Here is a 14,586-nt window from a genome sequence, read left to right on the forward strand (position 1 = left end):
CAGAAATATATGTTTACCCCCCAAACCCATATAGTTTTGGAAAGTACACATTCTACCGAATCTAAAATGGGTACCCATGCCTTTCTGCTCCAAACTACTGAGTCGCAAGGCTTTCCCACAATTGTCGGTTTTGGTGAAATATCTGAAAATTGCCTCAAAGCTTCAACTTCTCAGCACCATATCACCCATGTATCGTTATGCACCAAGAAAAAGCACCCTAAATATGATTGCCAGGGTTCCTCCGAACAGTTTGGTGGCCATTGTTCATAGGTTTACCAAAGTATCTGGCATTTAGAGGCCTCAAAATGAAGTTAGTGCATACAAATAGTCCTGTGGGTAACTTCAGCTAATGAAAGATCAACACATTAACTGCATTTTTTGTGGGGTAAAAACACAGAAATATATGTTTACCCCCCAAACCCATACATTTTTGGAAAGTACACATTCTACAGAATCTAAAATGGGTACCCATGCCTTATTGCTCCAAACTACTGAGTCGCAAGGCTTTCCCAAAGTTGTCGGTTTTGGTGAAATATCTGAAAATTGCCTCAATGCTTCAACTATCCAGCATCATATCACCCATGTATCATTACGTATCACAAAAAAGCACCCAAATTGTGATTGCCAGGGGTCCTCCAAACAGTTTGGTGCCCACTGTGCATAGGTTTACCAAAGTATATGGCATTTAGAGGCCCCAAAATGAAGTTAGCACATACAAATTGTCCTGTGGGTAACGTCAGCTAATGAAAAATCAGCACATTGTCTGCATTTTTGTGGGGTAAAAACACAGAAATATATGTTTACCCCCCAAACCCATACATTTTTGGAAAGTACACATTCTACAGAATCTAAAATGGGTACCCATGCCTTTCTGCTCCAAACTACTGAGTCGCAAGGCTTTGCCAAATTTGGCGGTTTTGGTGAAATATCTGAAAATTGCCTCAAAGCTTCAACTTTCCAGCAACGTATTGTCCATGTATCATTACCAGCATAAAGCATCCTAAATATAAACATAGGGGTCTACTAAATAGTTTGATGCCCAATGTGCATAGATATACCAAACTATGTGGCGCACAGAGACCCCCAAATGACAATATGTATAGACATTTTCACGGCTGACGCGCTGGCTGCTGCAACATAACCACCCGGTGTGTGTATTATGCGACATTAGACCACCTAACAGTACAGAGACCCCAGAAAACCATATATTTTCAGAAAGTACACATTCTGACGAATCCAATATGGGTAAATAAGTGTTTCTACTACAAACTGCCAAACTGCAAAGCAATGCTGAACATAACGTTTTTTATCAAATTTCTGAAAATCGTCACAAAGCTTGAATTTTACCCCATTATATGCCCCACATTTCGTAACTTATCAGCATAAAACATCCTAAATATGAACGCCAGCGGTCTACTGAACACTTTGATGCCCAATATGCATAGATATACCAAACTATGTGGCGCACAGAGACCCCCAAATGACAATACTGTATATACATTTTCACGGCTGACGCGCTGGCTGCTGCAATATAAGCACCTGGTGTGTGTATTATGCGACATTAGACCCCCCTAACAGTACAGAGACCCCAGAAAACCATATATTTTCAGAAAGTACACATTCTGACGAATCCAATATGGGTAAATAAGTGTTTCTACTACAAACTGCCAAACTGCAAAGCAATGCTGAACATAACGGTTTTTATCAAATTTCTGAAAATCATCACAAAGCTTGAATTTTACCCCATTATATGCTCCACGTTTCGTAACGTATCAGCATAAAACATCCTAAATATGAATGCCAGGGGTCTACTGAACACTTTGATGCCCAATATGCATAGATATACCAAACTATGTGGCGCACAGAGACCCCCAAATGACAATAGTGTATATACATTTTCACGGCTGACGCGCTGGCTGCTGCAATATAAGCACCTGGTGTGTGTATTATGCGACATTAGACCCCCCTAACAGTACAGAGACCCCAGAAAACCATATATTTTCAGAAAGTACACATTCTGACGAATCCAATATGGGTAAATAAGTGTTTCTACTGCAAACTGCCAAACTGCAAAGCAATGCTGAACATAACGGTTTTTATCAAATTTCTGAAAATCGTCACAAAGCTTGAATTTTACCCCATTATATGCTCCACGTTTCGTAACGTATCAGCATAAAACATCCTAAATATGAACGCCAGGGGTCTACTGAACACTTTGATGCCCAATATGCATAGATATACCAAACTATGTGGCGCACAGAGACCCCCAAATGACAATAGTGTATATACATTTTCACGGCTGACGCGCTGGCTGCTGCAATATAAGCACCTGGTGTGTGTATTATGCGACATTAGACCCCCCTAACAGTACAGAGACCCCAGAAAACCAGATATTTTCAGAAAGTACACATTCTGACGAATCCAATATGGGTAAATAAGTGTTTCTACTACAAACTGCCAAACTGCAAAGCAATGCTGAACATAACGGTTTTTATCAGATTTCTGAAAATCGTCACAAAGCTTGAATTTTACCCCATTATATGCTCCACGTTTCGTAACGTATCAGCATAAAACATCCTAAATATGAACGCCAGGGGTCTACTGAACACTTTGATGCCCAATATGCATAGATATACCAAACTATGTGGCGCACAGAGACCCCCAAATGACAATAGTGTATATACATTTTCACGGCTGACGCGCTGGCTGCTGCAATATAAGCACCTGGTGTGTGTATTATGCGATATTAGACCCCCCTAACAGTACAGAGACCCCAGAAAACCATATATTTTCAGAAATTACACATTCTGACGAATCCAATATGGGTAAATAAGTGTTTCTACTACAAACTGCCAAACTGCAAAGCAATGCTGAACATAACGGTTTTTATCAAATTTCTGAAAATCGTCACAAAGCTTGAATTTTACCCCATTATATGCTCCACGTTTGTAACGTATCAGCATAAAACATCCTAAATATGAACGCCAGAGGTCTACTGAACACTTTGATGCTCAATATGCATAGATATACCAAACTATGTAGCGCACAGAGACCACCAAATGACAATAGTGTATATACATTTTCACAGCTGACGCGCTGGCTGCTGCAATATAAGCGCCTGGTGTGTGTATTATGCAACATTAGACCCCCCTAACAGTACAGAGACCCCAGAAAACCATATATTTTCAGAAAGTACACATTCTGACGAATCCAATATGGGTAAATAAGTGTTTCTACTACAAACTGCCAAACTGCAAAGCAATGCTGAACATAACGGTTTTTTATCAAATTTCTGAAAATCGTCAGAAAGCTTGAATTTTACCCCATTATATGCCCCACATTTCGTAACGTATCAGCATAAAACATCCTAAATATGAACGCCAGGGGTCTACTGAACACTTTGATGCTCAATATGCATAGATATACCAAACTATGTGGCGCACAGAGACCACCAAATGACAATAGTGTATATACATTTTCACAGCTGACGCTCTGGCTGCTGCAATATAAGCACCTGGTGTGTGTATTATGCGACATTAGACCCCCCTAACAGTACAGAGACCCCAGAAAACCATATATTTTCAGAAAGTACACATTCTGACGAATCCAATATGGGTAAATAAGTGTTTCTACTACAAACTGCCAAACTGCAAAGCAATGCTGAACATAACGGTTTTTATCAAATTTCTGAAAATCGTCACAAAGCTTGAATTTTACCCCATTATATGCCCCACATTTCGTAACGTATCAGCATAAAACATCCTAAATATGAACGCCAGGGGTCTACGGAACACTTTGATGCCCAATATGCATAGATATACCAAACTATGTGGCGCACAGAGACCCCCAAATGGATATATAGTAGATAAAATTTACAAGGCAAAACAAAATAAGGCAGTAAAGAGTGAAATGAAAAAAAATCCAATAAAACCACAAAAATCAATGTTTTTTTTCCAGAATAGTGTTATCGGCCATCAGAATCACAGTTTGAATATTTTAGCTGGGCCAAACAGGTTATACGGCTAGAAACAAGTGAACACAACATATGCAGAGCTGAAAATGCAATAAAATGGCTAAAAATTCAATAAAATGGCTAAAAATGCACCAAAATACCCAAAATTGCAATATAATCACCGAAATAACATACAAAAGATATTGCACAGTACGGTTAGCGAATACGCTATTCGTAATGGCAATAAAACATTTTTTTCAGCCAAAAAAAGAGACGATGCGATAAGAAAAAAAAAAAAAAAGCCACAATGCCATGTATGTGCGTGTGCGTGTATACAAATGGTAAATTACATGTTATGTGCGCGTGTGTGCGTGTGCACATGTGTGTAAGTGCAGTGAGTGTAAGTGACCCCCCCAATCCCCAAAAATGTATGTGTAAGTGTGTGTAAGTGTGAATCTAAGTGTGTATTACTGTAATAAGTGTGTGTTGGTGTGTTTGTGTGTGTAATTGTTGCACTAACCTGAAAAAGTCGCTGAAGACTGTTGCACACGATGTGGAGGGGTCCCAGGAAGACATCTGCGACGATCCTCGTGTTCCTGTGCTGTGGGGGCGGAGATCAACGGCGCAGTGCAGGCTGCAGCAGCAGGACACGTAAGTAACACGTGCCTGCTGCTGCTTTTGGGCCCCTGGGCGATCGCGCCCCAGGGGCCACTCGATCCCCTGCTCTGCTCGTTGCCTAGGGGCAGGGGATCGAAGCGGAACGGAGCGAGCGGCTCTAACAGCCGCTCCTCCGCTCCACAACCCGGAAGTGCTGCAGAACGTAGAATCTACGTTCTGTGGCATTTCAAGTTACTTTTCCACAGAACGTAGATTCTACGTTCTGTGGCACTTAAAGGGTTAATAGCAGGTCAACCTTGAGACACTTGGCTTTCTGTTTTACTCATACAAGGGCTTAGGAACGGATGAGGATACTCTGACTGAAATCCTGGTATCAAGATCAAATAAAGAGATTCGGGCAATCCTCACAGCCTACAAGGAAGGTAATTGTTAATATTTTAACTAAAGCTAAACATTACCAACAAGCATTTAGCCTGCAGATGTACATGTCTATTTATCATTCTGTATGAAAACATTACCAGTGATGTTGCTCATAGCAACCAATCAGATCTTTGCTTTTGTTTTCTAACTGTTGAAATCTAATTGCTGATTGGTTGTTCTGGGCAACATCATCGGTAATGCTTCACTCTACTCTTTACACAGCATGATAAAAAGGTCCCTAAGTATAGTGTTACTGTATTGTAGCCAGGCCCATTTATTGGTTCTTTGAACTGATTCACATATGTAAAAGGTGCTCCCAGGTAACATCATAAGCAACCAATAAGGTGTTTGTCTTTAAAGTAGTGAACTGCAAATGCTACTTACTAATTGGTTGCTGTGGGTTACTGCACATAGGCAAACTTAGTAGCTAATCTACTTTGACCCTGGATTCAAGGGCTGGAGCACTAATGGGCACTTGCATCAAAATCTGACAAATGCAGTCAGTGTTGTATTCATGGAAGAATGCAGGTCTGTGCCAGAGCCCCTCAAACCCCTAATATCAGTCCACTTTTGTAAGTAATCTCTATGTTTGATGTACAGTGTACACACAATATGTACTTTTCAATATTTATAATGTATGCCAAAGTATATTCTTTTATCTGTATATTGACCTTTACAATGTCTTATTTTTAGCAACTTTTCAACTGGTCTTAATTTTTTTGTCGTTTTTGATTCATTTGGCTTTTTCCTCCCTCATATGGGGGTCATTGACCCCAGAAGCCAAAAACTTTTGATCTGTGAGGCTACAATTTTGTTACTTTTTATGAATTGTCCTCTCCTATTCACATTACAGTCTCTCATTCAAACCACTACTTGGTTGCTAGGGTAAACTGGACCCTAGCAGCCAGATTGCTAATACAATATCACACTAAACAAAATACAAAAAAATTATAAAACCATACATAATAACAAATTAAAACTATCTGCAAATAATTTTAGAATATGAATGTCTACGTAATACTAAATAAAATGGCATTAATTGCTTTATTCACATACAGGTTGAAATAGTACTAGTGAACGAGGCTCCAGATGGGACCCCTTTGTTTTTTTTATGAAAAGTTATTAAAATGCCTTCCTAAGAAAAATATTGTATGTTTTAATATTGTTATGTGTTTACTTAAAGGTTAATTTAAAGGGGAACCACCCCTTTAAATTAAACTTTTAGTATAATGTAGAGAGTAATATTCTTAGACAGTTTGCAATTGGGTTTCCTTTGTTTATTATTTGTGGTTTTTGGGTTATTTAGCTTTTTATTCCGCAGCCCTCCAGTTTGCAGTTCCAGCAATCTGGTTGCTAGGGTCCAAATGACCCTAGCAACCATGCACTGGTTTTAAAAAGAGTCTGGAATATGAATAGAAGAACAACCTGAATAAAAAAGATGAGCAATAAAAAGTAGCAATGAAAATCAATGTGTAGCCTTACAGAAAACTTGCTTTTTAGATGGGGTTAGTGACCTCCTATTTGAAAGCTGGAAAGAGTCAGAAGAAGAAGGCACATAATGAAAAAAACTATAAAAAAATAAATAATGAAGACCACTTGAACATTTGATTAGAGCTGGCTATCCTATAACATACTAAAAGTTACCTTAAAGGTAAACTACTCCTTTAAGCTGTAGCCACCTTTAATCAAAAACAATGTACATCTATACATTTTTGGTACAAATTTGGACAGGTTGGGGCAGAGAAGTTTTTCCTTCATTAATGAGCCCACTAATAATAAACAGATAGCATATTATATGACAAAGGGTACGAATCTCTACCCCCATTCAGAATGAATGTGAATAGCTATGAGTGGGCCTTGTTCTGCTAAGTGACTGATGTGTTGCTGGAAAATCTCTGATGTGCCATTAGGGTAAAACGTTATGAGAGTTGTGATGACTGATTCTGATGCTTTTAAGAGTGGCTTGGATGATTTCTTGGACAGACATAATTTCAAAGGCTATTGTGATACTAAATTCTATAGTGTATAGATATGGGTATATATAATTTATGTGAGTGTATGGATGAGTGTGTATGGATGCTGGGTTTTCATTTGGAGGGGTTGAACTTGATGGACTTTGTCTTCTTTCAAACTGATTTAAAGGAAAACTATACCCCCCAAACAATGTAGGGCTCTATTAAAAGATACTGAGTAAAACAGCTCATGTGTAAAACCCTGCTTCATGTAAATGAACCATTATCATAATAATATACTTTTTTAGTAGTATGTGCCATTGGGTAATCATAAATAGAAAATTGCCATTTTAAAAAATAAGGGCCGCCCCCTGAGATCGTAAGATTCACTGTGCACACAAACAAACCACATGTAAGGTCACATGAGCCAATTAACAGACAGAGTTCTGCCTTTTGCTTCCTCACTTCTTCCTGTTACAGTTAGAGTTGTAGTATTTCTGGTCAGGTGATCTCTGAGGCAGCACAGATAAAGTCACCAAATGGTGGCACAAGGCAAGAGATGTAAAAGGGCAATATTTATGTAAATATATATTCCAGTTTGGTAAGATTCTTTAATATGTCATTCAATTTGATATAAACTATCTGTTGCTTAAGTATTCATTTTGGGTGTATAGTTTTCCTTTAACTACAGTATGTAAATGTGTGACTATGCAAACTATTTAGACTACTGTGCAACGGCTTCAAAACACTAATAAAATTCCAAAGCTGAAATTTCACTAGATAGGAGCTTCTAGATGTGGAGCATTACTTAATTTTAATCGCTGTTTTTAAATGTTTTGTCACAGTTTACAAGTGTGATTTAACAAAGGACCTAATATCTGATACATCTGGTGACTTTCAGAAAGCTCTGGTTGCCCTTTCAAAGGTATTTTAACAAAGTTACATAATTGCTGTTTAATGATTTATGTTTTATAATATCCATAATACCAGGTTGTTTACAGTATAAAAGGAAGATATGTATTTTTGTCACAAAGATGTTTAGTTCGAGTGTAGCTTCTACAACGAAAAAGAAAATGTGTTTTGCAGATTATTTATAAAGGGGTGATAAACAAAGTTGAAATACACAAATCTTTGTCACTTGTGAGTATTTATAAAGCTGTACTAATATTTTATTGTAAATGTGGAAACTTCTGGCTTTAAAAAAAAAATCTTTGAAAAAACTTTTTAACACTATATTTTGTACTACTTTTTATGCCAGAATTTCTTTGCCGCCTTTTAAACATATATTATTTTTGGGACCTTGGGTTTTCTGAATAAGTGATCTTTCTGTAATTTGTATCACCTTCTAATAAAGAAGAACATCTACATTCTCAAACATATTCACCATTTAGCAGAACCATCTAGTGACTGGTATAACAATAGAAACTATTCACATAAAATATACTTATTTGCTCTTTATTGGATCCCATACATGTACTCACTAGGTCTACAGAGTTGTAATACTGGCATAATTTTAGCCAATAGTTTGACATTAAAAAGAGTTATTTAAAAAAAATTAAATACATAACAAAATACCAGGAATAAGTTAGTAAGTTGGAAAGTAAAAAAGTGCGCCATAAGCAGTGCCTACTATTCCCTTTAGATGTAATGAGGTGCATTCAAGATATCTCTTACATTTTGATGCTAGTAATGGGCTAATTTCTCCTGATTCACTTCGCTGAAAAATTAGCGAAATTCGCAAATTTCCAGTGTTCAAGTCAATGGGCATCAGAATAGTATTGACGCATGACGGTTTTGACGCAATCGACTTTTTGGACACGCGTTCAAAGTTTTTTGACTGGATTTTCACTGGAGTTTTTAATTTATTCGCCGGTGATGAAACTTGGAAATTTGCTGCAAATTCCCGCCAGAGGAATTTATTCACCCATCACTAATGCTCAGTATTTACAGAGAAAGACCAGGGCAGTAAGCAAATATAGAGGAGTATCCCAGCTGCAGTTGCACTTGTGAGAAGCCATTACGGACTATTTTCAGCTGTGTGTGCTACAACTGGCATCTAACTGTATGCTGGTTGCTAGGCCGTGCTCTTGCTGACCAATTTACAGGAAGGATGTGGAAAGTGATAATCAAGGATGTATTTAGATTACTAGTACACAAAGATTATATGTGTCTAAATATGCCAGAAGGAGAGTAACTTTTGTAACAGCTATAAATAAGCATACAAAATTATTGTTTATTCATATAAAGACAAAAATAATCAAGGGAATAATTAATCATATTCACCATTAATCAATAGTGTTTTATTCCCTACAATCCAAGCATATGTCTTAGGTTTACAAATAAAGATGATTTTATTATACAGAGGCTTAACTATGACTGTAAATTTAAGAAATAAACAACCTTCTCCTTATGTTCGATGTAGTTTTATATATTATAATTCGGGATGGTTTTTTGCACTTGCTTTTTGGATTGTGCCTGCCCTTCATGATGTCTAATGCATGTTACAGGGCGATCGGAGTGAAGATACTCGTGTTAATGATGAAATCGTTGACAATGATGCCAGGGTAAGTAAATACCAAAAAAAATACAGTTTCAAATTAGTTTAATTTAATTGGGTGCAGCCTTTTATAGCTGGCCTTACACCATGTGATTTTAGTTGTAGACTCTTCTATAGAGATGTCGCGAACTGTTCGCCGGCGAACTTGTTCGCGCGAACATCGGGTGTTCGCGCTCGCCGGAAGTTCGCGAACGTCGCGCGACGTTCGCCATTTTGGGTTCGCCATTGTTGGCGCTTTTTTTTGCCCTCTCACCCCAGACCAGCAGGTACATGGCAGCCAATCAGGAAGCTCTCCCCTGGACCACTCCCCTTCCCTATAAAAACCGAAGCCCTGCAGCGTTTTTTCACTCTGCCTGTGTGTGCTGAAGAGATAGTGTAGGGAGAGAGCTGCTGCCTGTTAGTGATTCAGGGACAGTTGAAAGTTTGCTGGCTAGTAATCGTTTTGATACTGCTCTGTTATTGGAGGGACAGAAGTCTGCAGGGGTTTGAGGGACATTTAAGCTTAGGTAGCTTTGCTGGCTAGTAATCTACCTTCTACTGCAGTGCTCTGTATGTAGCTGCAGTGGGCAGCTGTCCTGCTTCTGATCTCATCTGCTGACTGCTGCAATAACAGTAGTCCTTGTAAGGACTGCTTTTATTTATTTTTTTGTTGTTTTACTACTACTACTACTACTACTACTATAAGAGCCCAGTGCTATTAGTCTAGCAGTGTTGGGGAGTGGGACTGGTGTGCTAATCTGCTGCTCCTAGTAGTTCAGCAGCACCAACTTTAATTTTTTTTTTTAATATTCTTTTTTTTTATTTTACTTTTTTTTATTTTACTACCGCTGTAGTAGTGTATAAGTTGACCTTTTAGGCATTATTTGCCCTGTAGGCATTATTTGCACACTGTTTTCTTCAACCCGCCATCGAGCTGTGTGACCTTGTTCACATTCTGTCTAAATATCCATAATATTACCGTCTCCAGAAAAAACACCGGAGTCACTTTTTTCAAGCAGCCATAATATATTTTACGTAATCCGTATCCACCGCTGTAGTAGTGTATACGTTGGCCTTGTAGGCATTATTTGCACACTGTTTTCTTCAACCCGCCATCGAGCTGTGTGACCTTGTTCCCATTCTGTCTAAATATCCATAATATTACCGTCTCCAGAAAAAACACCGGAGTCACTTTTTTCAAGCAGCATTCATATATTTTACGTAATCCGTATCCACCGCTGTAGTAGTGTATACGTTGGCCTTGTAGGCATTATTTGCACACTGTTTTCTTCAACCCGCCATCGAGCTGTGTGACCTTGTTCCCATTCTGTCTAAATATCCATAATATTACCGTCTCCAGAAAAAAACACCGGAGTCACTTTTTTCAAGCAGCATTCATATATTTTACGTAATCCGTATCCACCGCTGTAGTAGTGTATACGTTGGCCTTGTAGGCATTATTTGCACACTGTTTTCTTCAACCCGCCATCGAGCTGTGTGACCTTGTTCCCATTCTGTCTAAATATCCATAATATTACCGTCTCCAGAAAAAACACCGGAGTCACTTTTTTCAAGCAGCATTCATATATTTTACGTAATCCGTATCCACCGCTGTAGTAGTGTATACGTTGGCCTTGTAGGCATTATTTGCACAGTGTTTTCTTCAACCCGCCATCGAGCTGTGTGAGCTTGTTCACATTTTGTCTAAATATTGATAATATTATCGTCTCTAGAAAACCACTTGAGTTACTTTTTTTCAAGCAGCATTCATATATTTTACGTAATCCGTATCCACCGCTGTAGTAGTGTATACGTTGACCTTGTAGGCATTATTTGCACACTGTTTTCTTCAACCCGCCATCGAGCTGTGTGAGCTTGTTCACATTTTGTCTAAATATTGATAATATTATCGTCTCTAGAAAAACCACTTGAGTTACTTTTTTTCAAGCAGCATTCATATATTTTACGTAATCCGTATCCACCGCTGTAGTAGTGTATACGTTGACCTTGTAGGCATTATTTGCACACTGTTTTCTTCAACCCGCCATCGAGCTGTGTGAGCTTGTTCACATTTTGTCTAAATATTGATAATATTATCGTCTCTAGAAAACCACTTGAGTTACTTTTTTTCAAGCAGCATTCATATATTTTACGTAATCCGTATCCACCGCTGTAGTAGTGTATACGTTGACCTTGTAGGCATTATTTGCACACTGTTTTCTTCAACCCGCCATCGAGCTGTGTGAGCTTGTTCACATTTTGTCTAAATATTGATAATATTATCGTCTCTAGAAAAACCACTTGAGTTACTTTTTTTCAAGCAGCATTCATATATTTTACGTAATCCGTATCCACCGCTGTAGTAGTGTATACGTTGACTTTGTAGGCATTATTTGCACAGTGTTTTCTTCAACCCGCCATCTAGCTGTGTGTATTATCGTTTCCAGAAAAACCAACTGAGTTTTTGTTGTTGTTGTTGTTTTTTTAAAAATAATGCCAGGCAAAGGCAGGCCGCCACGCAGAGGCCGTGCTAGGGGCCGTGCTGCTATGCAATCCTGTGGCCCTAGCAAATTTCCCAGTTTTAAAAAGCCAATGACCCTGAACTCCCAAAATGCTGAAGAGGTAGTTGACTGGCTTACACAGCACACCCCATCCTCTACCGTTTCTAACTTTACCACAACATCCTCCTCATCCTCCACTGCTATGGCCACCCCACGTAACACTTCCTCCACCACCGGTGCCCCTTCTTCACTGGGGTCAGAGGAGTTATTTTCCAATGAGTTTCTTGAACTGAGTAATGCGCAACCATTATTGCCAGAAGAAGATGAAGGAGATGAGGACCTTACACCAGATTTAATTCTGGCAGAGAACACGATAGAGATGGACATAATGAGTGATGAGGAGGAGGTCCCCGCTGCTGCTTCCTTCTGTGATGTGTCAGAAGAAATTGATGCATCTGAGGAGAATGATGATGAGGAGATTGATGTTTTGTGGGTGCCTAGTAGAAGAGAGCAAGAGGAGGGTAGTTCAGATGGAGAGACGGAGAGTCAGAGAGGCAGTAGGAGAATAAGACTTAGAAGAAGCAGGGAGGACAGCCCGCAGGGATCAGCAGGGCAACAACATGTATCGGCACCTGTGTTCAGCCGGCCAACGCACCCGCCATTGCCGCCAATACCGCCAACTCCGCCAACTTCTACTGTTACCGCCAGATCGCACACTTCCAAAAAGTCAGCAGTGTGGGATTTTTTTTAATGTGTGTGCCTCTGACAAAAGCATTGTAATTTGCAATGAGTGCAGTCAGAAACTGAGCCTTGGTAAGCCCAACAGCCACATAGGTACAACTTCTATGCGAAGGCACATGAGCGGCAAGCACAAAGCACTTTGGGAGCAACACCTCAAAGGCAACAGGCAAACTAAAAGCCACACTCCTTCTGGTCCAGCATCTTACTGCTCTACCTCTGCTCTCCTTGACCCGTCTGAACCACCCTCCACTCCGCCTTCCACCTTGACCACCTGTTCCCATTCCAGTCATCTGCCACCAGCCAAGTTTCTGTGAAGGCCATGTTTGAGCGTAAGAAGCCAATGTCTGACTGTCACCCCCTTGCCCGGCGTCTGACAGCTGGCTTGTCTGCACTCTTAGCCCGCCAGCTTTTACCATACCAGCTGGTGGACTCTGAGGCCTTCCGCAAATTTGTAGCAATTGGGACACCGCAGTGGAAGGTACCCAGCCGCAATTTTTTTTCTAAAAAGGGAATACCACACCTGTACCAACATGTGCAGAGCCAAGTTACCGCATCTCTGTCACTTAGTGTTGGGCCAAAGGTCCATATGACTACTGACGCATGGTCCTCCAAGCATGGTCAGGGCAGGTATGTCACCTACACTGCCCACTGGGTGAACTTGGTAATGGCTGGGAAGCAGGGAATGGGTAGCTCAACAACAACAGTGGAGTTGGTGTCACCGCCACGGATTGCACGCGGTTCTGCCACCACCTCTACTCCTCCATCGCTCTCTACCTCGTCTTCTTCTTCTTCTTACTCTGCTGCTGGGTCCTCCTTCTCCTCCTCCACACCTGTGCACCCCCAGCTCCCCCTAGGCTATTCGACGTGCCAGGTACGCCGTTGTCACGCTGTCTTGGGGATGACGTGCCTGGAAAGCAAAAACCATACCGGATCTGTACTCCTGTCATCTCTGCAGTCACAGGCCGATCGGTGGCTGACCCCACACCAACTGCAGATCGGAAAAGTGGTGTGTGACAATGGAAGCAATCTGTTGGCAGCGTTGAGACTAGGCAATTTAACACATGTGCCCTGCATGGCACATGTGTTAAATTTAATAGTCCAACGTTTTGTCTCCAAGTACCCAGGATTCCAGGACGTTCTCACCCAGTCCAGAAAGGTGTCGGCCCATTTCAGACGTTCCTACACAGCCATGGCACGCCTTGCTGACATTCAGCAGCGCTACAACATGCCAGTCAGGCGTTTGATTTCTGACAGCCAGACTCGCTGGAATTCAACGCTCCTTATGTTGGAACGTCTGCTGCAACAACAAAGGGCCGTCAACGAGTACCTTTTTGAACTGGGTGGTAGGACTGGATCTGCACAGCTGGGGATTTTTTTCCCCCGTTACTGGGTGCTTATGCGCGATGCCTGCAGGCTCATGCGACCTTTTGAAGAGGTGACAAATATGGTCAGTCGCACCGAAGGCACCATCAGCGACCTAATACCCTTCGCTTTCTTCCTGGAGCGTGCCATGCGACGAGTGACAGATGAGGCTGTAGACCAGCGTGACGAGGAGCTGGAAGCGCACGATTTCTGGTCGGAATCACCAGAACGAACCCAGGCACCTGCTGCAACGCAGGGAGAGGTGCCAGAAGTGGAGTCAGAGGAGGAAGGTGGCTTTGTGGAGGAGGAGGAGGAGGACCAACAGGAGCAGGCTTCCCAGGGGGCTAGTGGTGACCTTTTGGGGACCCCTGGTCTTGTACGTGGCTGGGGGGAGGAGACCGTGGATGATGCAGTCCTTGATAATGAGGAAGCGGAGATGGATAGCTCTGCATCCAACCTTGTGAGAATGGGGTCTTTCATGCTGTCATGCCTGTTGAAGGACCC

General features: G+C 40.8%; 1 protein-coding gene across 1 annotated transcript in view; it reads left to right on the forward strand.

The window, feature by feature from the left end:
* The window catches only part of anxa1.2.L (annexin A1 gene 2 L homeolog), a 38,982-nt gene that overhangs the window by 7,316 nt on the left and 17,080 nt on the right, over positions 1-14,586 (forward strand). Inside the window, 3 exon segments of the mRNA NM_001092749.1 lie at positions 4,902-4,992; positions 7,788-7,867; positions 9,450-9,506. Coding sequence (NP_001086218.1) covers positions 4,902-4,992; positions 7,788-7,867; positions 9,450-9,506 — 228 coding nt within the window.

The sequence above is a fragment of the Xenopus laevis genome, chromosome 1L (genome assembly GCF_017654675.1).
Source record: "Xenopus laevis strain J_2021 chromosome 1L, Xenopus_laevis_v10.1, whole genome shotgun sequence".
NCBI lineage: Eukaryota > Metazoa > Chordata > Amphibia > Anura > Pipidae > Xenopus > Xenopus laevis.